The 25,341-nt window shown below is 43.3% G+C and overlaps 1 protein-coding gene across 6 annotated transcripts in view; it reads left to right on the forward strand.

Moving 5' to 3' along the window:
- MYLK (myosin light chain kinase) overlaps positions 1-25,341 on the forward strand; it is a 1,681,938-nt gene that overhangs the window by 1,643,469 nt on the left and 13,128 nt on the right. For all 6 annotated transcript variants that reach the window (XM_069224656.1, XM_069224654.1, XM_069224658.1 and 3 more), the window contains 2 exons: positions 12,281-12,410; positions 14,326-14,466. In XM_069224656.1, the coding sequence (XP_069080757.1) occupies positions 12,281-12,410; positions 14,326-14,466 (271 nt within the window). The remainder of the gene's footprint in view (positions 1-12,280; positions 12,411-14,325; positions 14,467-25,341) is intronic.

Raw genomic sequence — 25,341 nt, forward strand, 5'->3', positions numbered from 1 at the left:
CACTGTGAAGAAAATGTGGTGGATGTCAACGGTCATTATCTGCCCTAAAGCAGTTAAAACCTGCCAAATCCATGCAGCCGGACAGCCGATTCAACAAGAATTAACAAGAAGCTGCAGAGATATGATGGTCCCATTGCACCAACATAAGGATTCTTCATTCCCAGGAGGCTCAGTCATTCATCTCCAGGAGGCTCCAGAGAGTGTTAGGCTTCCGGGAATGCAGAAGAGCAAAAAGCACAGTGGTCAAAGAAATGTGGCAGGTGCTGCTAATGGCCATACACAGTCAAGCTAATGTTTCAGTTGCAATACATGGTCTATGGACAAGAGGGCTAGAGAGAGAATGGAAGCTATTGAGAAGTGCAGTGGAGATAGAAGAGAAAATAGAGAGAATAAGTTCTAGGAAACGAGAGAAGACTAAGGAAAGGAAAGTGAACAGAAAAAAGCATAAGAAAGGCCAGGGGAGTCAGGAATGGGAAGATAGATGCAGCAGTAAACAGAAATAGGTAGTGGGGAAAAGATTGAGAGGGGCAGTGGGTATAGAGATTGACAGACTGGAGAGAATAGAGAAAATAATAGAGAGCCTAAAGGAACAAAATAAGAGCTAGATACACATGGAGAAAAGGTGAATGGAGATTTAAAGAGGAATGAATGCGTTATCATGTTTTGGCTAAAATACCTGGCCTGATATGATTTCAATGCACAATTTTCCACTTTAGTTTCTAAAAGGGATCTTAAAGTAAGATCCAAAAATCACTTTGAATAGTGGTCTTTAAAGTCCTAATAGGGTCTATCTAGTGTTACTTGATCCACATTGTGTTTTAGAAATTGCTTAACAATGGCACACTTTTGTTATTTGTTAATATACATCCTTGTTGAAAAATGACGATGCCTACTCTTGATGCATTTCAACCATATCCCTTTATAATCACTGGAAAATGCAACCTACTTGTTGAGATGTCCATTTAGGAGGTGATTTGGCTTTCTAGTGTACATTTAAATATGACAGTTTATTTGTTCTATAACATGAAGCTTGATTTTTATGTGTACCTGTAGTAATGCCAAACAATCCCTCTGCAAGTAAACATTTTCAATTTTTAGTACACAGGACAGACTTCCATGCTTTCTATATTCACCACTCAGATACATGCATTCTTGTCCAAGCAACATTACCCACATAGAGGATGCCACCTTAAGGATTCGATTCTATGCAAGGAGACTACTGCATGTGAAAGAGTGGAGAATATCCATAATTCTGGACGTGCCTTCCGAATTGGAGGTACTATGCAAGCAGTATCAAAGAGAGATGTTATCACAGAGCAGGATCCTATAAGCTAGAAGCAAACTATAAAATCACTACTCAATCCTTAGAGGCAGTGCTCCCTTCCCATCTATGACTCCAATAAATGGAGATGGACCTCGTGTCCTCAGGCAGGTCAAAGGCCTCAAATAGATCCATCCTGGGCTTACACAAGTACCTATCTTTTACCATGCCTGCCTGTTTGTTGGTCGATGTCTAACAAAGATCGCCCTTTTGTACAGCACCTTTCTCACAACCTGTCACTGTGAGGAATGGGTGCTAATGTTAGTGCCTACTTCAGGTCCATGATGTTTGGACTGCTGCTGTTGATCATATGTAATAGAACTATTCATTTCTTGTCACAACTTTATAGTGAAATTCATTGTCGGATCTACTAAACTTCCCCTGTAAAAATATGTCTACATTCTATTTAGTTTTCATCATTGTTGCAGCCCTAGAATGTTTAAAATACTGTTTGCCACTAATTCCACAAAGTATTCTTGATGGATATACTCTAAGCTTTCTGTAAAGTAATTTTAACTTAACGACGAGTTAAATTAAAACTTCCCTTGCAAAGTTCAGTGGAATTTGGAAACTTAATACTTTATGAAACAGATGAAGTTTTCTAATTTATCCTTTCAACCCTCCCACATGTGATGATTTCCTGATGTAGAATGTTCCATGTAGGTCATCATCCAGCAAAAAGACAAATGTTGACTGTGGAGGCTGGGCATCCGATTCCTGAGTTAAGGGGGCAGTGGGGCTCTGAGTTGAGGCCAGCTTTAAAAAAAAAAAAAAAGGAACTTAAGCTTTGCATTTCACAAATTAGTTTAGAAAATATACAAAGTTGAGTTACTCTACTTTAGAACTTTACATCCCTCTACCTTAAATCTCATCTAAGTGATAGGATTTAAAGTTGGATTGTGGAAAGTTGATTGAGAGTGCTTAAATATTTACTTTAAAAAAATCCACATGTTCCTTCACATAGAATCAGATGGTGTGCATGCTGATTATTGAAAGCAGAGTATTGATGGAACAGTATATTGAGGACAGGATATCAAATCACAAAACTGGACAAGCATGTAAGTATAGATTTTGTATGCCTTACCCCACATATATGTACCTACGCGACCTATATCTTTAATGTATGTAGATGTGGAGTTAGGAATAGTAAATCTATACTTCCCTATATGCACTTATCTTTTGATAGTATGCCCTCACTAATTTTGCACCATGATATTCTATGGGTTAATATTTAGTAGTATAACCAGTATTTGGGGAAGAATGCACCTAAAGGGCACATCTTTAATGTTTGATCATAGCTGAGGGCCATGCCTTCCTAAAAATATACTTCTGGCTATGGACCTGTTTTTATTATTAATACTAACTGCGCTATCACACTCTTAGCCACTGGTGGTAAGTACTCTGGGTCACATTGGAGTCCATTGTTTCTGACTTTGCCACTCCAAACTGGAAGCAACCACTGGCAAATCAGTCTTGGTCCTGCTCCAGAAGGAACACTCCAGCCCACATTGCCAGCTGCATCCTCTCTAAATGGAAAAACTATGCAATCTGTGCAGTTTCAGCCTTGTTCAGCTTCATCACGTGGGTAGCAGATAAAGTCCTATAGAACTGCAGAACTCCTGTCTGGGCATATCTTGGCATTTAGGACATCATAGTGAATGATACAAAATAGTGATAGGCAGAATACTTGAATTAATCTGTTATTGGTAGTTACTCTGCTTAATTTTTTGTTTACTGTATCACTCCAGACAGCGAGCAACACACTCAAAACATGCAAATTAACCATGGTTTTGCTCCAGAAGGAAGAGTCCAGCCAAGACAGCCAAGTTATGTTAATTCTGGAAGGGAACACAAGCAGCACCAGACTGGTTTATTGCTTGTTGGTCAAGGGTGCTGTGTAAGGGCTAGATTGAATAGCCTAGGTCACCTCCTTTGGACATGTGGTTGACTGGTGCTTTTCCTATAAGTAGTTTGGTGTTAGTGATAGCAATTTCTGATTTGTTGGCAGATAAATTGTTGTTGATTCCATATGAATATATATCACTGCCTTTGGTTTAGAAATAGCTGTGTGTCATAAATATGGTTGTAACAAACTGATGAAATGATTTCAAGTTATCAAATCTGAAAAAGAATGTTATTTGAAAAGTCAGATCAAACAGTGTTAGTTTTAATGACATGTTTGGATATAAATCTATTCCAAGTGACAGTAAGTCACCTGGTCAGTTCTTTACAAGAGGTCCTGTGGCCAGTTATTATTAGCAGAGATGATAGACTAAGACCAGTGCACCATACGCCACTACCATAAGGTACCTACCTTAAATCATTTAAGATTGAGAAAACACAGAAGCTGTAACTATTCAGTCGAAGATCTCAGTCTATGTCTAAACGATTACTGGGCTATAGGAAGATTTGTATTTGTGTGGCAGCACTGCCTTCCAATTTAGCAGTCTGAAGAAGATCATGTGATAGCATTTTCAAATAGATCCATTTGGGCTATTTTTTAAGCAAATGTATGATCCACGACCGCTTCTAGGAAAATAGGGTTTCATCATTGTTCAGTGAGAATTCCAGTGATTGCTAAACTATTTTATTCAGGACACAAGACAATGGGGTGGACAAGATAGCTGTTTTCTAAGTTAGTCCTCTCCACCGTGGCCTTCCCAGTATTTCTCTCTGCCTAGGGCCTCAATATTGATGGAGGCTAGTATAGCTATCATTCAAAAACAATGGAGGTCCTGACCTAATGTGGATATTAAAGATAGAACAGCCAAGTGCAGAGATTATCTGGGAGATATTGTATCTCATTCACTATGTCTAGGAAAATGGGGATAAATCATTCCTGCTTTCTCTAGATGCAGAATATAACTGTGAGTAAACTAAGCAGCCCCTTTGCTTTCTTGAACGACTTGACCTTTGTGAAATTAAAAGTAAAGTGGGCAGGCATGGACATTTTGTGGTTCTCAGGATTAAATACACTAGGTCTTGCATCTAATCAACAGTGAGAGAAAGCGAGATGGGAGTGCACAGTATTTGTACCAGAGCATATAGAAGGATGAAAAGGTAGCCATGTATTTACTGGGGGCCATATTCAAAAGGATCAGCATCAAATTACCATCTCTAACTCATCTGCCTTTTTCAGACTCCTCCTATCTGTCTAATAACCAGCAGACAGTGATATATGCCATGGCGTTATCAGGACTGGAATATGGAAATACCATTCTAGCCCAGATCCCCAAAACACGCACTGCCCAGATGACCACAAGACCTAACCAATTTGATTTCTTGATCCTGATCTTGGTTTCTTTAAACTGGCTGCCTATTGAAGTGAGATTCATGTTTAAATCTGCCTTCCTAGTAGTAAAATTGATAATCACAAAAGCTGAGAAGCACAAACTCACTAATACTTTAAATAAATCCCAGCTGTCAGGAAAGGCAAACCATGAACCAGTCCTTTTCTGGGTGTACTCCTAAAATGTGGAACTCAATTTCCCTGAAATTTGAGCGTTGTTTTATATACCAGTGTTTAAAAGACAACTCAATAATTTCCTACCTAACCACGCTGCACTGCAATCAATTGTGTGGATGGATACTATTAGCAAAGCTTTCCCTTGCATTGGCCTGGAGACACAGACTTGGATTGACCACTACTAATAATGCGGGATATTGGCCACCCCTAGTAATCATGAAAGTGACAGAGGCCCTCTCTTCTACTTTGTCTAGGATAGTTGGCTTAATTGCTTTACTCCCACTACCTGTCTTACGGATGATGCTTCCATGCTCTAAACCTAGTAAGCACTACATAAAAGCATTAAATAAATGTTAGACTTGACATCCTTGGCGTGGTTTCCCCTAGAATGTTTGCCTTCTGACATCCTGTTCTGCTGACTTCGTTTTTGCTGGACTTCTGGACACTTTACCACTACTGACCAGTGCTAAAGTGCCTGTGCTGTTGGCCTAAAACATGGTTACATTGGACTATCCACAATAGGCATGTTTCATTTACTTGTAAGTCCCTATTAAAGTGCACTACATGTGCCCAGGGTCTGTAAATTAAATGCTACTTGCAGCACTGATTGTGCTATCCAGTTCAGTAGCCCTTTAAACAGGACTCAGACCTGCCATTGGATAGCCTATGTGTGCAGTTTTAATCTGTGCCTTCTGGCTGTCTCTGAATACAGGTCTGGGGTAGGCGACAGCTGGGCTTTGTGAATTCCCTCTAGACAGTCACACATAAGGGGAGCTGAGGTGACTCGTTCACTTCCTGATTGTCCATCATCAGGCTGATGGGTCTTCCTGAGCTAGATGGGAGGGAGCAGCTGTCCCCCCACAAGGAGATACATAACTACCTGTAGTGTGTCTGGAGCCAGGGATGGAAGGGCAGGGACTTTTTGCACTTCAAAGGCCTCTCTTTGAAGTCTCCCCCACTTCAAAGGCACAACTGGGTATAAGTAGTGGACCCAAATCCCACTAAATCAGTACACTTATGGACCGGAGGACATTTAGCCTAGACAAAGGTCTGCTGTGCTGCTGAAAGGACTGTCACTTTTCTTGACTTGCTGAGCTCCTGATTTGCTGTGCCTCTTTGCTTGGCGGTGAGAAGGACTGGACCTGAATCTCTACATCCCCAGAACCAAGTGACTCCATGAGCTTGCTGGCGTGCCTCCTGCTCCTCTGCAGTCTCAGGGACATCAAAGACTGCCTGCAACTCTCCAACAGCACCTGGACTCTACCATCTGTGAATCCTGCCGTGCCAAGTTGTGCCAATCCAGTCCTGCACCCTTGGAAGTGGGTTCTGCAGCTATGTTCTGAGAAAATCCACAATTCACTGTGCCGATCGGAAGCGCTGCATCTCTTCCTGACAGTGACGCATCGCTGCTGAGGATGAGGGCTTTGCATTGCTGATTGCGCCCCTCAGGATAGATGCAGCACCATCAGCCCGAACGCATGACCTTCACATTGCTGGCTGTGCGGCTTGACAACCATGCATCCCTTTGATCGCAAAGGGTTTGACGCCGCTCCTTGAGGACATCGACTGTGCGCCTCAATGACGACGCATCCCCCACTGTTTCCATTGGAGCCGATGCATCGCCTTTGCATTGGCCCTCCTGCTCCTCACATCGGATCTTTGATGTCAATGCAACCTTCCATACAAAGTACTCTTTCCACGGGGCAAGAATGGTCCCTGTAGCCGCCCACTCCATTGCGGTTGGCCTGAACTTTTGGATTTCCCCAGTCTAGCACGACCAGAAAGCCCTGGTTGGCTCTTTAAGATTTTAAACATTACATTTGTAGATATTTAAAAAAAAAAAAAAATCACAACTTCTACTTATTAAATTTTTGTCGTTTTTATCTTATTTAGTTCATTAAATTAAGATCCGTTAGTGTTGGTCAAATACTTTACACCTTGCCTCTTAATTTAATTTAAGCCTGACTGTTTTGTGCCAAGCTACCAGAGGGTGAGCACAGGTTAATTTAGAATGTGTATGTGACTTGCCCTGACTAGACTGGTGGTCCCTACTTGGACAGGGTGTATACTTCAGCCAACTAGAGACCCAGAATGCAGCAGCGCAATTACAGTGCTGGCTGTCAAACATGCCTAACCATGAACAGCCATCCGTCTTAAGAGTCACAGGGGGCTATGGTGTGTTAGATTGGCTTATTGACACCCGCAGAGATGCACCAAACACAGTGGATACCTCGCTTAAGTAGCCAGACACTGTTGGCACATGTATGTACAACCTTGGTGGTGCAGTACACCATAAATGCCTACAGTGCCGCTGTTGGTACTCCCAGCATTTTGCGTAGTGGCTGGCCGCTATAAACACAAGACTGTGGACTGAGGCAGATGTCCTTGAAATAAGCGACCTGTATATACATAAAACCCTGTTGGCCTTCCAAGACCTCAGAGAGTGCTACAATACTGAAGAGGGCCTGTTTTGACCCACAAAGCCTCCACAGCCACAATAGGGACCGTCTGGGTTACTGACCTTACAGAATCCACTACATCTTTAACGTTGCAATTATTACTGGTATATGGTGCAGGGAGATGTGCAATCATGTTACTTTACAGGGAATTGATGGAGTCCCGTAGCCCGAGTCTGCATGCCCTAAGGGATTAATGGGCCCTCTTTATCAGACAGGAGCTCACGGATTGACAATGGAGCAGGTCACGGTGGTCTCTAGGAACACACAGCTAAAATACACACTGTTTAGGTATCTACACCAGACATGTGCACTGTTGTGCGACTACACCACATCATCCGATGAGGAGATCTGAAATGCCCACAGTGCATGTGTCTGGAACCAGATTTTTACCATGTGGTTTGGGCCTGCCAGGCAATTGGACATTACTGGTCGGAAGCTATGATGACATTGGTGGACATTATGGGATGACCCCTGCAGATAGACCCCTAGCACTGTTTGCTGGAGCACTCACATGCATAAGAACAAATGCACCAGAAAGTTTGTAGACCTGGCATTCATGCTAATAATACACCATAGACAATAAAACATAGTGCTGAGGTGAAAGTCTGTTGTGGCTCCCCCACTTTTTATGTGGCTTTGAGACCTGCTCTAATGAGCAGCTGCTGAAACTCCTACTTGGCGTTCACTCCTGATACAGAAAGAAGCGGCAACACAATGGGGCCTCATGGGACACATTCCTGGACAAACTGGTAGCAAAGCTGGACTGGCAACTACTTAAATCCCAACATATAGGGACTGACACCCTCACACAGCTAGTAGTGGTAGATGAAAGCATCCCTTAAATGGCTGATGGCCCACCCGCTGTGAACCTAGACAATGAGTCTGTGTCTTCCTCCCTCCTTCCACACAGTAATTATAGTTATACTCCCCTCTGAACTATATGGGTTCAACACAACCCACCTCTGGCTCCAACAGTGAGACCTATTAGGAGGCGGTGCGCCCTTATAGGGAGCCAATGAGTTGATTTCACACAACAGACACTAATGGTTATGCCCCGCTTGGGCGATGGTGAATTGTTTTTCTTGGTTACTACAAAAAGCTGTGATAGATCTTCTGAGTCAGACACGTGGTAGCTTCCATCCCAAATGCCTACTGAGTATATAGACCTTGGACATCAGTAGGGTCGGTTGAACACATTTAGGAGTTAAGATGTATGGGACTGAAACATAAACGGTATAATTTTGATTGACAGACGGTGAGCCCATAATATGCTTCTGAATGTATGTGTTTAACTTTTGAAAACAACTCAATAAAGAACAACTGTGGAGAATTTTTTTTTTAAGCAACAGATATTTACCTTGACGATATGTATATCTTCAAGATGCATAGTTACGGTGTTAAGACTAGTAAATCTGTGGATAGCTAATTTAGCTTCTGTTTTCAGCCCACCACCAAACTCTAAACCCTAGGTTATTCAGAAGAGTGAGAGGGGGAAGGAAGGTATACCTCAGGGCCCCTCACTTCCTAGGGTTCTACACTTTTCAGGCCCCTCGTTTCCTGAGGCAACACTTATTTATTGACTTTTGATGGCATGTGAGGCTGTTGTCCCCATTATGAATGAGGTACCTTTCCAAAAATCAAACATCACTCTGCTACTGGAAACCCACATATTGCAGAGGGAAGCAGAAAAGTAGAAAATGACGATCTTCCCGAGATTCAAGAATGTCTTCAGCATGATACCATTGGGTGTACCTTGTGCTATACTGGGCAGCATCAAGCCCAAATTAGATAATTTGACATAGTTTATCTTTTTCAGTTAACTTTCTTTAAAATGTGTTAGTTAATATAAACAATCCATTGAGAATTTAATAAACATTTTACCAAAAACACGAATGCAGCATCATAATCCAGACCACTATCTGATACCAAATGCCATATTTTTCTCTTTGAGTATGATTTTTTTTTACATATTCAGAATGTTGCATCCTGGTGGCCCTGCATTAAGTTTGGGCCCCAAGCCTTCAACTAACGTTTGACAAGCCTTGCTTCATCATGAGGTATTTCTGGCATGCACACACACAGTTAGGGTTCCATTCAACAATGCCTTTTAGACCATTGCAAACCCTATTGCCCTATTTCTTTACTTAATTGGAAATGTAAAATACTTGCCAAAATACTGGCGGCATGCCTCTCCAATGCCATTACAACACTTGTCTACCCAGACCTCTTCATGGCACTCCAGGCAAGCAGTCATAACATTAGGTGAATTTTCAATGCCTTGGCACTTGGCCACAAACTGAATCATTTGGCCGCAAACTGAATACTTCCCTTGCACTGTTTTTAATACATTTTCAAAATGTTTTCGACTGCCTTTCTTTTTACATTTCTGAGATATTTAGGCATTGGACCCTGCTTCCTGGTCTACATATGCATACTTTACTCTAACTACAAAGCCCGAGTTGAGAGTGGGGGAACTCTTTTGTACCGCCTCACCTTCACTGTCCATACCAGACAGGGGTGCCCACTGATATTTGCAGTTGATTCCTTGGCAGCAGCCATTTCACTGAACAAGTCCAGTACAGGTTTTCAGTGGCCAGCTAGCTTGGTAGATAAAGTATCCCTCTATGCTGGTGATCTTCTAATATACCTAGACGAGCCCCTGATTTCTGGTCCTGTTGCAAAGCAAACACTAAGGGGCAGATTTGAGAGCCCCTAGCGGCTCCGGAGCATCACTTTTCTTGACGCTGTGGCGGTGCTAACCACTGCTTTATATTTACAAGGAGGTGTAACTCCTCTTTTTGTGGCATTGTAAATATTGGCCCCTCCGGCAGAGTTTTCTGCGTAAGAGGGGCATGCAATGGGTGTTGCAGTTGGTGTTCCACCGCAACACCCATTACTTTTGACGCTCCCCCAGATTTCAGAGTAATCGTAGACCTGTGGCAGCGCCAAAAAGTTACGCTGCCCCAGATGTGGCATTAGCAGGGCAAAATGAGGAGGGATGCTTTTATTCCTCCTCATGTTTTGTTTTTTCCATGTGTGCTGCTTTCTGCAGCACACATACAAAGAGCAAAATGTCATTGGGTGATTGTTTATGAGCAGGAAGGTATTCCTTCCTGCTCATAAACAATCAATCAAAAATGACGCTTTGGTACTTCTATCTGTGCTGCATTTTGCCAAATCGCCATCATAGATTGTTTATGTGCAGGAAGGAACACCTTCCTGCACATAATCTCTCCCCTCAACGAGGACACCCTTGCACTATGGTGCTAGGATGCCTGTGGTGGTGCAGGCAGCTAATTCAGCGTTAGCGCAGGGGGAAACGCAGGGGTGCGCCGTATTCCTCCAAATTCAGTGCATCCCTGCTTTTCAAAAGTGGAACAGCGTATTGCGCTAGTTTTGGTGCATCACTGCGCTGCTCCACTTTTGAATAAATCAGGGCCTAAATGACCTTGGCCTGTACTCAGGATCCAAAAGCAAGTTGCTTAAAGACAAGACATTTTCCACTTTGTACCCTTGATAAATATATGGCCTGGATAGAGATTCTGAGACTGCAGGTGAACACGACGCATCTGGGCTACAAAGCCTATGTCTACCCTTTTACACTATCTACAAATACATTGACAACCTTAAGCATACTCATGAGTTTCTTTGGTCCAAAAGCCAACCGCGCATCTCATTTCTAAAAATGTTGTAAGTTGTCGTTTGAGGACTGCTTACTATGGGAAACTCTGTAACCTACTGCAAAGCTACCCAGAATCTCATTGTCAATGACTTGACTTATGCTTCCCAGGTTCGTTCAATACCTGATCTGGCATATACAGTTGAAGTATGGCTATTGGGTACTAAGTCCACAATTCCCTATTTGTATGTTGGCAAACTATCACTGGGTTTTCTGGCTGCTGCTAGGGTTTCCCTGAAACCTAACAGACCGCTAATAAACCTGTACGCTGGCAATGGAAACTGACTGGTCATACTTCATTGATGTGGCCTGACTTGAGGGGATTCTGTGGTTGGGTTCACCTGGGTATCAATTTATTGGTAGATGCTTTAACTGGAACAGCATTACAATCATTTTTTGATATTAGGGGAAGAATTTGGTTGCTAGTTTACCAATTTTATAAGTACCTCCAACTCAAGTATGTCTTAGTGCTGCATCTGTCCAACACAACCGAAATACCGGAATTTGGACTACTTGAAGCAAATATAACAATATCCAAACTTCCTGATATGGATAAGACTTAATGCCTTTGCAAAATATTTATCAAAACTACTTACAATACCTTTGGTCAGCCTAAAGGACAATGGGAGAGAGCTAAAGGTCCATTAGAAAAAGAGGAGAGGATGTCTGCAGTCATGGTCACACAAGAAGCATCAATCTCTTGCAAACTCAGCATCTAAAACTATTTAAAAAACCTCGACAGGGTTTATTTAACCCCTGAAACAAATCTGGTGCTTTCCAAATAGCTTGGGCTCTAATTGCTTACGATTCCGCAAAGGGGTGGGAGATTTTCTACACACGATTTGGTTATGCAATCATATTTAGCACTTCTTGGAAAAACTCTCTAGTGTCTTTCAACCAGTTTAGGACTCCCAATTGTATTGGAAGTAAAGCTAGCTTAATTGAGGTATCTTGATGAAGAGGTATTCATGCGCAAAGAAAATACCTTCCTCGTACTAGAGAAAATAGACATTTCTCAGGATTGGAGGAGCTTGCATAATCAAGTGGAGAAGAGTAGTGGCCAAAGAGTGTCCCCTAAAGACACAGCAAGATTTGCCAGAGATGGAATGCATACCGGGAGGTATCTTTTTGGTATTTCCTAGGACACAGATTTTGTCTTATTAGTTTTAATCTTCTTTCCTAAGCTGCCAAGCAACCTTAAACACAAAATCCAAGTGTGTAAACGTGTACTAGAAAAACATAATACTTAAATATGGGTCATTTTAGAAACTGACAGTCTTTCTGGATAGATACCATATACGTAACTTCAATTTTTCTAATAATCAAGCACTTAGAAAGTTTCAATTCCTTTTCAGAAAACAGGCAATGCAGTACGAGCCATAGGAAGGCTTTCTTCTATGGCGATGATATCAGGAGTCGGTGGCAGGAAGTCTTCTGGAAGTTCACCTACCAGTCCTTTAAGTGCAGACAAAGTAGAACCAGAAGGTAATTTTTAAAGTAACTATTTGATTTGATTTTTACACGAAATATACAACTGTTTAGATCATCTTCAGGGTTAGCAGGAAGACCACCAATTGTTAATATACACTTACATTAATATTTCTTCCCCTGTTGAATTTGAACGAATTTTTTGCGAACTCGTGTAGTCAGTTTAATATATTACATACAATGATAAAATGTTGCAAAACCGAGCTTGTGCAGTTTCTAAGGCATTTTCTTTTAAATATACATTCTGGTATAAACATTTGAAGCATTAAACAATCAACTGTGTGTCATTAAACAGAAAAACATACTAAGTGCAAAGACAGCATGTAACAACAGGCAGAACCTGCAGAGCTAGTCTTTTCTGAGTCACTAGATCCCCAAAATGGCCCCTCAACACCTGTTAGCTTGACTAGCTGCTAGTTGATTCTTGTGATAATCTAAGAACTTTATTTTACCACGGTTTTATAACCACTATATTATTCCACAAGTGTTCCTACAGTAGATCTGGAAAAGGCATGATACCTAGCATACATACTGATGTCGATGGCGGTAATACAACCTATTTCTCCTTACGCCCCTACCCCCCAGTTTATGCATATACATTTATGCTCACTAACAAAGAAACAGGGTTTTACATGTGAAATATTGAAGTAGGCGAGACCTACCATAAGATAATTATTGCAAAGAGATGTAATGCCTTTCTATTACAAGAATAATTCATTACTAACATGTGTGAATGTGAATTGTAATTTTTTAAGTTGTGACGCCCAAACCAGTACATCCTGCTTTGAGAGTTCATTTTCAGGAGAAAAAAGATCTTGACTAAAGAGGCACAACAAACAGGCACCTGCTCTACAAATTCAGTGACTTCACAGCACTAGCTTTTCGGCTGAAGTCACTTAGATCCCACCTGCCTGATAAAGATCTCTCAATTTGGCAGTATGTCTTCGGCTAGTGAAACAAAGGGCTTGGCCTCCATAGATCTGATGAGCTAATGAACCGACTGCCAGGGTCCAAACAAAGCTATTTAAAAATATCAATGTCCACAACGGGGTGAAGATTTCTTGTGATTATTATACTTTATTTGCAATTGCACATTATGAATCCCACAAAAGCTATATAGATTATATCTGTAGATCTAGGATATATATTTTTTCCTGCAAGGCAGAAGGTAAGGACTACATTTTTTCTTGTTCTCAACTTTTAGAATATTGGAATAAAACATGGAAAACAATGCAAGATATATTCCAGTCTCAAGACTGCGTCTGCTTAACTGGTATAACTGAATAATATGATAAACACTCAACGTTGCCCTAATGCCCTAATATAATTGAATTCAACCAAACATTTCAATTTCAGGATAGCAGTACCATTGACTCCTGTAAAATCAACCTGGACAACAATTGTGACTCTCTCCTTCGATTTGGACAAAGCAAGATTTGTCACTAGTATATGTTAGAAAAAAGTAACTGAAAGAAAAAAGATTATTTTGAAATTTGAAATGTCTTATAATTTATGGTCGCTTTTCTTAGGATTTTACAGTTTTCTGTATGCAAAATGTTTGCGTTTAAACTTATCTATTTTCCACATATTTGTTTTATTAAAAAAAAATGATACGTTTCAACATAAAAAAATGTTTTGCCTTGTTTTCAGTTATTCTGGAATGATGGGTTTGAATGAAAAAACGAATTGAGAAATATGTTGGTGCTGCTTCCTAATTTATTCACTTTGGCAGGTCTATTTGGGGGGTAAGATTTATGAACGTGCACATACGCCATAAGTACTGAGCATTTACCTCATTGCCTGTCCGTGCCTGCACTTTTCCCATGCACATGTATCGTACAGAAAAAAAATCAGAATAATTCATAATGTTCTCCTACAACGCCTCACTTGTAAAACTAGCACATCTTTTTAGCCATTTCAGAAGACACCAATGAAACTTTCCTTGAGGAGGTAGCTGAAGAACGACCCCACATCAAGCCATATTTCACCACGACGATTCTTAACATTGAGGTAGTGGAAGGAAGTGCTGCTAGATTTGACTGCAAAATTGAAGGTATTTATTATTTCAGGTTTTATTTTCTATAAAGTGCTTCCACTGTTCACTTGTTTGGAGGCCCATGATCTCAGATCTCACTTGTCAGATTTGCTTTACCCTGTCAGCCCCAATTGTGTTAATATGTGAAAAAATATTTACTTCGAAAATTCAGCCTTGGAGGAAGTCAATGGGAAGATGTACGATGGTGGGACTTTTGACAGCACTGATTAGTCATGGACAGAGACAGCCAGTTGTCAACCTCGGTTAATTATACTTCAGAGACTTATCACACCACTGCTTCATTAATCCTGGCACATCTCAAGAGAGCTAGAACAGTTTTAATATAACAGTACCAACACTTTTCCGAACTCTGGCCCTCATTCTGACCTTGGCGGGCGGCGGAGGCCGCCCGCCAAAGTCCCGCCGTCAGGTTACCGTTCCGCGGTCGAAAGACCGCGGCGGTAATTCTGACATTCCCGCTGGGCTGGCGGGCGGCCGCCTTCAGGCCGCCCGCCAGCCCAGCGGGAAAGAGGCTTCCACGATGAAGCCGGCTCGGAATCGAGCCGGCGGAGTGAAAGCTGTGCGACGGGTGCAGTTGCACCCGTCGCGTATTTCACTGTCTGCGCAGCAGACAGTGAAATACATTTAGGGGCCCTCTTACGGGGGCCCCTGCAGTGCCCATGCCAGTGGCATGGGCACTGCAGGGGCCCCCAGGGGCCCCGCGACCCCCCCTACCGCCATCCGGTTCCCGGCGGGCGGACCGCCGGGAACTGGATGGCGGTAGGGGGGGTCGGAATCCCCTCGGCGGCGCAGCTAGCTGCGCCGCCTTGGAGGATTCCAATGGGCGGCGGTACACTGGCGGGTGACCGCCAGTGTTGCCGGTCCGACCGCGGCTTTACCGCCGCGGTCGGAATGCCCATTGGAGCACCGCCGGCCTGTCGGCGGTGCTCCCGCGGTCCTCCAACCCGGCGGTCATGGACCGCCAGGGTTGTAATGACCACCTCTATGTCTGTCCCTCTGAATGGTGGGGATGTTGAATGTAAGAAGAAGGATTACTTACATTATAATGAGACTACTGCATGTTTAGAGTTTTCTGTATTTTTTTAATTCTAATTTAATTTTGAATTGCTCTCTTCTCATCTACTATTTTGTAGACATTGAGGAGTTAAATTTAAAACAGTGATATCTCCCGTGAGTATCTTGTACATGGTCCAGGAACTGTAAAGACAAAAGTTTGGTTGTATTCCAAAACCATTGCAAAATTTATTTTAGTTAAGTGCGAGCAATTACAGCACAGAGGCTTAGATGTGGTCCCAGTATGGGAAACAGAGGCACCTTTTAGTAAGCAGCAGTCCCCTCCTGCACAATTATCTGAATGGAAGTGGACTTCGCCCTGTGCGTGATCCAATTAACTGTTCTTGGGAACATTTTAAGATCTCTCTTTTCCATGATGAAAGAGTGGTGAAGTTTGTGGACGTTGAACCTTCACAACATTCAGGTTTTAAACAGGAAAATTGGAAATGGTTGGCTGGGGCTTTAAATAGCAGTCGGGCAAAGGGTAAGGCACTGCAACCAGGCCATTAACCTTAACTTTCATGTGGTTTCTTGGAATGCTGCGGGACTAGGAACCAAATGGAAAAACTAGATTATCTTTGTTCTTTACAGGCTGATCTAATCTGCATCCAAGAGACCTGGAGTTTAACTGATTTTTCCTGTCCAGGGTACACTGTATTGTGTCAAAAGGTGCAGCCCTCTAAGAAAGGGCACGCTAAAGAGGGAATTGCTATGCTTTTAAGTAATAAACATAAATGGGAGTATGAAAGCCTTCAAGTTCCACTAAACCTCTTTCAGATAGTGAGAGTTAACCCAATTCTGGAGGATTGTAGGAGAACATCCATGTTAATAGTAAATGCCTATATTCCCACTGATCATGCCCATGATAAAATTTTAATACACATGTTTAATTGCATTTCCTCCGTCGGTTCAAATCCAAATGAAAGTGTATATAAGGTATTGATCATGGGGGACTTAAACTGTACAATTTCTAATTTATCTCTATCCATATTTTGTGACATAGAGAGGGAACCTGCTTTTAATATTCCTCCTATCTTATTTCCACCAAGAATTAGGACTGATTAAAGGGGTTACATTTTAGTAAAAGATCTGAGGGAACTCAGTTACATAATCCTAAATAGGCGTTTTCACTCAGACTCCCCCACAGCTTTTACACATTAGAGTGGTTACATTATTGACTATTTTATAGCTTCCTGTGCTGTAGTCCAATCGGTGAAGGACATGATAATTGTGGATACCCCGTTCGGTGATCATAAGATACTTAGCCTCACGCTAAAACTTCAACTGTCTCCATTAGAGGCATGGAATTTCAAGGGCCAGGAAATCATCGATTTTAATAGAAAAAAAGGTAGAATCTATTGGTCGCCTTTAAAAATATTATTTGTGAAAGAATCTCTTGAAATGACCTTGAGGCATATTGATGATTGGAGTGGGGACCCTCTTTAATGCTTTTCTGAATTTATGGGAAATATAATTCAAAGTGGTCAGCCGAATTGCACTAAGTCACCACATAAGAAAATAAGGTTATCTGTTTTATTACCGAACAGAGAAATCAATAAATTTGGTAAGCCTACAGTATGTGTGAGAGTCAAAGGATAGGAGTAGAGAATTTCCCTATTATAGAAGAGACGAGTGAGACTTAAGATAGGCATAAAGAAGGAGGAGGCCGAACAGAGGTAGGTAGATTTGAGGGAAGCTGTTGTGACTAAAAATGCCCACAAATTTTGGGCAATTATCTCTGACTGTTGCAGGTCCCGCAAATCCTCTCTCGCCCCACTGATAGCTGAGGCAGAATGGAGGAAGTACTTACTCTCCCTCTACATGGAAAACTGGGACATTGCGTAGTGAAATGGACTTTATTTCAGGTAGCTGGGCTGAATCCGATAGTTACGGCCCCCCTCAGTGACCAAGATTGAGAGGTTCATAAGGTCAATGCGGGTTTGGGAGCAATGGGCCCTGACGGGGTCCCTATGGCTATAATTAAACAAGAACCCCTGCTTTGGGCAAGCATTCTCCACCCTGTATTTCTATTTTGTTACTTAAAAGGTATAGTCCCAGAATCTTGCACTGGGAATGTCATAGTTCCCCTGTATAAAAAGGGTGACAAATCTTCACTTATAAATTACCGTCAAATAGCTCTGTGGGATGCAGCTGGTCAGATTTTTGCTAAAAGTTTACTTGAGCACTTAACGTCCTGGGTTGAGTAAAATTCTGTCCTTCCTTTAGAACAAGCAAGTTTTAGGAAGGAGCAAAATACTTTAGATAACATCTTAATAATGCAAATTTTAAATGAAAAATATGTGCAGATCAGCGGTGGAGTTGTAAATGCTGCATTTATAGACTTCTCAACAGCTTTTGACAGGGTAGAGCGCTAAATTCTATGTAAGAAATTATTTAAGTTGGCCACCCCAACAAACTTTTACGTTTGATTGTAGCCTTACACTCTTCTACTTAGTGTAAAGTACTTTTAGGTGGAGATCAGGCTCTGTCTTCGGAATTCCCCACAAAAAATGGATTGAGGCAGGGTTGTCTGCTGGTGCACTGCTTTTTTCACTATATATCTATGCATGCCTATTGTTTGAGGGAACAGTGAAGGCTTTGCACCCAAAATCGGAGAGTGTCCTATATCCTGCCTCTTATATGCTGACGATATAGTGGTGATTGATCTCATCCCGAAAGGTCTATATAAGCGCTTGGCCACCCTAAATTACTACACTGAGCAGAGCACTTAAAAATCAATGCACTGAAGTCACAATTGGTATGTTTTTTAGGGAAATAATCTCATAAAAAATAAACTTTTCTTGGTCCTTGGGTCAACATAAGCTTGAGCGGGTAAAAACGTATTGCTTCTTGGGGAAAACTTTATCCTGTTCACTCAACGACCAAGATTATATACACAACAATGTTAGTAAGGCCCTCTCTCAGGCACAAGGCTTAATGGCCTTTTATAATGCAGTTGGCTGGCGGCATTTTACTTATTTACTGTCAGTTTACCAAGTGAAGATTCTGGCCACTCTCTTACATGCTATAGAATGTATAGAGATATCTAAATGTGAGTTTTTAAATAAACTAGAAGGGCAGATTTTAAGACTTGGTTCCCTGTAATAACTCTGCTTCCGTGGCAGCCTTAAGGCTTGAAATTGGTATTGAGAGTGTCTTTGTACAGGGTCTAGTGGCAGTTTTCCCGAGGGCTTTGAGCCTAGTACCCAGTGCAGAATAAACTCTAAGATACCTAGCATAAAAATAAGTTTTTGGTACGCTAAGAGAAAAATCACAGTTCTTTAGAAATTATAATTGTGCTCCTCAAATGCTAGAGTCTCTGACCTTATTTTATCCCTACCAACCCTTTTATTTAAAAAGAGCCCAAAAGAGGCTATAATGTGTAAACGTTTCTCGTTGGCTATTGAGTTCTGCTGCCAAAAGAGGAGATTTGTGGCTTTAACTAAAATGATGATTTTTAAACATTCTCAACCATACTTATCTTGGTACTTAATACAAGGGGTGAGGTGCTTTTATATTTTGTTGAGATTAGATATGCTGCCACTAAAAGATTTAGGCCCTCATTACAACCCTAGCGGTTGGTGTTAGTGGCGGTAATACCGGCAACAGGCTGGCGGAAAAAAAATGGGATTACGACCACAGCGGAAACCGCCAACATAGACAGCCACTTTAACACTCCGACCACCACGGCGGTACAGACAAACAGCATGGCGGTCACCGCCAACAGTCAGGCGGAGCACAATGTACCGCCCACACTATTATGACAGGCCAATCCGCCACCTTTTCCGGGGCGGATTCAACACGAACAAAAACACTGCGGAAACTGGACTTGGAAGGGGAAACACTCACCTCTACACAACCCACGAGGAACCAGGACGCCATGGAGCCTGAACTCCAAATACTCCTTGCAATTGTCTTCCTGCTCCTCTACCAGGAGTACGACCGATGGCGGCGACGACCACGGTGAGTACTGCACCTACAACACAGGGGAGGGGGAGGGCAAAGAAAGTGACACACAGACCAACACACAACACCCCCACCCCCACCCACTACAACACACACACCAATATATGCTGAAACATTACATTTACAACCCCCAATTCCCCCTGGCAGAACGCAATGACAAAAGGAAATGAGTTGAACGATTGTAATCATGTAAAATCCATGAATCAAAATTTTATATACGCTATAAACAAATATGTACACCAAGAATTAAAGTCCAGGTACTGCACCAAAATGCATGGGCGAGGCCCACACAAGATACCCGATCGAAACAGAGAGAACACTGCAGGGGCATCAGATAAAAAAAAAACAGGTACCTCAGGGGGAAGGGAAGGGGAGCACCTCAGCCAGATGAGTGCACGACGCCAGCTCAATGAGGGGGCGCCATGCCCATTGATGTATCCTGGGGAGTGCAAAGCCACAGTCTCTAGTCTCTCCAGTGGGTGGGTTGCCCACTGCTTTATCCTGGGGAGTGCAAAGCCACAGTCTCTCAAGTCTCTCCAGTGGGTGGGTTGCCCACTGCTTTATCCTGGGGAGTGCAAAGCCACAGTCTCTCAAGTCTCTCAAGTGGGTGGGTTGCCCACTGCTGCATCCTGGGGAGTGCAAAGCCACAGTCTCTCAAGACTCTCCAGTGGGTGGGTTGCCCACTGCTTTATTCTGGGGAGTGCAAAGCCACAGTCTCTGTCCCTCAAGTCCCTCAGGTGGGTGGGTTGCCCACTGCTGCATCCTAGGGAGGGCAAAGCCACAGTCTCTCAAGTCTCTCCAGTGGGTGGGTTTCCCACTGCTTTATCCTAGGGAGTGCAAAACCACAGTCTCTCAAGTGGGTGGTTTGCCCACTGCTGCATCCTGGGGAGTGCAAAGCCACAGTCTCTCAAGTCTCTCAAGTGGGTGGTTTGCCCACTGCTTTATCCTGGGCAGTGCAAAGCCCCAGTTTCTCAAGTGGATGTCTTCCTCCACTGGTTCTGGAGGGGGCTTGGTGCCCAGAGTGCTTCATCCTGCCAAGGACTGAGGTAGTGGATGTGATATTCCACTGGTTCTGTAGGGGGCTTTAGTGCCCAGAGTGCTTCATCCTGCCAAGGACTGAGGTAGTGGATGCCTTTCTCCACTGGTTCTGGAGGGGACTTTGTGCCCAGAGTGCTTCAACCTGCCAAGGACTGAGGTAGTGGATGTGATACTCCACTGATGGTGGGGCAACATGGAAGCTGCCCAGGCCCCTGGAACTGACCACCAGCCTCGTACGAATGACCACTGGGGATGGCAGCCATGTCTGCGGTGGTGCCACTGGCTCAGGATGTGGCGTGGGTGCTGGCGGTGCTGGCGGTGGGCTCAGTTGCGGCGGTGCTTGCGCCGGTCATTGGGCAGCGGTGCTGGTGGGGGCTCACTGACCTCGGTGCTGGCGGCGGTGTCATGAGCGGCGGTGCTGGTGGGGGGCTCACTGACCTCGATGCTGGTGGCGGTGTCATGAGCGGCGGTGCTGGTGGCGGGCTCACTGACCTTGGTGCTGCCGGCGGTGCTGCTGGCGGGCTCACTGACCGCGGTGCTGCTGAAGGGCACAGTGTCTGCGGTGCTGGTGAAGGGCTCAGTATCTTGGGTGCTGGTGGCAGTGCCCGTGGCGGCGGTGCATGTGGCGGTGCCCGTGGCGGTCTTGTCCGCAGTGCAGGTTGGCGGCGACGTTGACTTGCCTTTGTTGTGGCCTGTGTCTGTGTGAGGGGAACCGACTGTCCCGAGGTCCCAGATGGGCCAGGCTGGTCATCTAGATCCAGTTGGACAGAGCTGCTGTCATCACTGTGGGCCTCTTCTGTGGGGGGAGTGGACATGTCTGGAACCTCCTGTCTGGTGATGTTGGGTAGGGGTCCTGTAGGGGTGTAAATGCATGATTATTGCATCTGTGTGTGCCATGGTGTGCAATGGGTGGGTGATCCTGTACCCCAGTGCTTACATTCTTGTGCAGGACCTTGTGTGATAATTGTTTAGGGGTCGGTGTGGGTATCTGTAGTGGACATGCATTGGTGATGGGTGTCCATGCTTTGTTGTTGCATGCAGGGCTTGGTGTTGGGATGTGTGGTTTGTGATAGAGGGACATATGTGAGGAGTTGGAGTGATGGGGTGAGGGCGAGGGTGGGGGTATGTGATAGCATGCAGGTAGGGTGGGGGATGAAGTAGTTAAAGATTTGACTTACCAGAGTCCATTCCTCCAGCTACTCCTGCGAGGCCCTCAGGATGCAGTATAGCCAAGACCTGCTCCTCCCATGTTGTTAGTTGTGGGGGAGGAAGTGGGGGTCCGCCGCCAGTCCTCTGAACTGCAATGTGGTGTCTTGAGAGCACGAAACGCACCTTCCCCCGTAGGTTGTTCCACCTCTTCTTGATGTCATCCCGTGTTCTTTGGTGCTGTCCCACTGCGTTGACCCTGTCCACGATTCTGCGCCATAGCTCCACCTTCATAGCTATGGAGGTGTGCTGCACCTGTGATCCGAATAGCTGTGGCTCTACCTGGATGATTTCCTCCACCATGACCCTGAGCTCCTCCTCAGAAAACCTGGGGTGTCTTTGCGGTGCCATGGGGTGGTGTGGGTGATGTGTGAGGTGATGTGTGTTGTGATGTGTGGGGTGATGTTTCGGGGTGTGTGGTGTCGTGTGCGTGTATGTGTATGAGTGATGGTGTTGTGTGCCTCTGTATGCTGGTGTGGTCTTTGCTTTGCTGTCTCTCTGCTTCTTCCAAATTGTTAGTTGTAAGGGTTTGTGGGTAATGTGGGTGTGTGTTTTATATTGTATTGGGTGTGTGGAAGTGGTGTGTGTATGTGTCAGGTGTGTGTATTTGGAATTGTCCGATGTGGTAGTGTTTTGTAAATATATATGTATTTTTAGCGTGGCGGTGTGTACCGCCAATGGAATACCGCGGTTGACAGACCGCTGCGTGGATTCGTGGGTCGTCATAGTGTGGGCGTATTCCTGTTGGCGTGACGGTGGAGGTTTTGTTATCGCCAGTTAATCACTGACCTTTGGTGTGGCGGACTTGTGTGGGTGTCTAGATGTTGGCGTATTCTGAGCTGTGGGTCGTAATAGCTGTGGCGGAATTCCGTGGCCGCAGCTGTGTTTTGGCGGTCTTCTGCACGGCGGTAAGCGGGATTTACCACCAATGTTGTAATGAGGGCCTGAATCTCTAATTGGGATGGATCTTCTAATATCTGTGACTTCTGTAAATTGGGGTGCAGAATTTTAAGCATGTGTTATTTGTTTGTCCCTTCTTAGCCATACTGAGGAAAAAATGTCTGAAACCGCTGTATCTGAATTTTAATATTCACTCAGCAGGAGAGGTCTTGGAAGCATTGTTTAACCCACTGAATTAAATACTCTGTTTCAGGATTTTTAAGTTTTTTAAAGACATTTTTAAATCTATTGATTTTATTGTTTATTGGTGGATTTTAAAAGAATGTATTTACTTAAAGGACTCTCATATTCCACAATACGATGTATTTCATAGAAAATGCACTGTGAAATGAGCAAGAAGGGTTGAGATTTGGATGCACTTTATGGACGCTATTTATTTAATGGCTTGTTGCACTTTATATATCTAAGCACTGTTTGGTAACAACATTGTAATATATGTTTGATGTGTAATAAGCTAGAGGGATTGAGACTTGGATGCACTTTATAGAAGCTATTTATTTAATGGATTGATGCACTTTATATATCTAAGCACTGTTTGTAACAAAATTGTAATATATGTTTGATGGGCAGCAATTTGGATGTTTCTAATTTTGCAGATAACATATATTTTGAAGTAGATCTTCTTCAATGTTTTCTTATGTATTGTATTTTATGAATCACTTGTTTATGTGGACCTCTATGGAGTTCCAAATCATGAAATACATAAATTGAATTGAATTGATAGAACAGTACAAATATTTCTCATTGAGCTGTCATGCACACAGTTCCCTCACTTCTCAGTGAACTGTTCTACACGTACTTACAGAGTACCATCAGTTCTCGGTGAACTATCATCAACCTAGGTACACAGTACCATCAATTATTGGTGAACTATTATACAATTAGGTACACATACCATCACTTCTAAGTGAGCCATCATACACTTAGGCTCAGAGTACACATTACCATCACTTAACAGGTAACTATTATACACTTAGATTTCAGTGAACAATCATACACCTAGGTTCAAAGTATTATCACTTCTCAGTGAACTATCATACACTTAGGTATATAGTACCATCACTTCTGAGCAGAAACGCCATATTTCTAATGCAAGTGTAAATGGACTTTGAACATATATGTTGGACATTTATTGGACAGCATATTGATTTCTCACCAGCACTGGTAGGTTTGCAATAGAAAGTATTAGTGGCCATTGCATTACTGAGACACTGCAAACAATTTTACACAAGAAGAAAATACTTTTGTAAGGAATTGCACCTGCTTCACATTTTAACCATTTAGAATGGACATTATTGGAATGCATATTATTGAAAATCAGATGTCACTGTTCAATGTAAGGGCAGCTGTAACTACTCTGTACATGTTATTTCTAAATATTTTTACCATTAAGCTTCTTTATATAACAATGCTAACTGATGAAAAATGTTTTTTACACCTGCTATTTTTCATGGAATCAGTCAAAAATTTACCCTTCAGGACAATCATACTAGCACTCTTTTGGCCATGGCTTTAGTTACGGTCCTGGGCTGTGTGTCCAACTGTGCAAAGAATGTTGAATTGTTATTTATCTTTGTAGAACTGCAAGTGTGAATGGAGACAACAATTAGTGTGTTTTAGGAGAAAGGCTCTGGAGATTACGCTTTTCCTTGATCTAACCCGAGACCAGCTTACCCCTTCAAACCCCTCCGTTCTACATACATACCTACATACCTGTTTGCACTTCAGATATATGTTATACAGGCGCTGCCCGTCCTTTAGGGCGGAGGAACCACCCCCCCCCACCTTTTGGCCCTCATGAAGAGTTTCTGTCAGGCTGAACAAAGGTCAGCGTGACAGACACTCTTCATTTTCAGCTCAGACAGCCAGGAGTGAGACATGCGCGATTTGCGCAGACTCCTGGCTGCCTGAGCTGAACTTTGCTGGGCTGAGGAGGTCACAGGTCCTATGGGCATGACCTCCTCAGCTCAGCAAAGGTGCCTCAAGGCCTTTCCCTGGGAGACGAGGAAAGCGTCACCCATTGACTTTGACCTGTGCACTTCAGGTTTAAGCCCTGAAGCGCCCAGGGCGAGTGTCAATCAGTGACAATTCGTCACAGAGTGGGGTGGGGTCAGCAGTCTCACTAACCCCATCCCACTCTGTGACGAGGCAAGGTCAGCCAATGAGGGAAGGCAGCAGTCCCAGCCCTCCTGGGACCTCAAGGCTGAAGGTAAGTGTGTATGTGTGATGTTTTTAAATGAATGTTTGGTGCCTGCGTGCATGTTTGAATGTTATGAGTGTTGTTAATGGATGTGCATGCGTGTGTGTGTGAAAGAATGAGTGTGTGTGATCTTTTAAAATTAATGTTTGGTGCGTGCGTGCATGCATGTTTGAATGTTATGAGTGTTGTTAATGGATGTGCGTGGGTGTCTGTGTGTGAAAGAATGATTGTGTGTGTGTGCTTCCCGCCCACCCCCTCCCTCCTAAAGCTGCCGGCCGCCACTGATGTTATTACTGGTAGTATCACACAATTCATACTATTTATTCATTTATCTCCCTGCACAATAGAAAATATGGTATGTTTTAAGTGTTAATTGGTTTAACTGCGTTTCATTTTGCCTGTTTCCAGCTTGAGAAGGGAGTGTGCATGTTTGTGTTTGTATCTATGAT

The sequence above is a fragment of the Pleurodeles waltl genome, chromosome 3_1, assembly GCF_031143425.1.
Source record: "Pleurodeles waltl isolate 20211129_DDA chromosome 3_1, aPleWal1.hap1.20221129, whole genome shotgun sequence".
Taxonomy (NCBI): Eukaryota; Metazoa; Chordata; class Amphibia; order Caudata; family Salamandridae; genus Pleurodeles; species Pleurodeles waltl.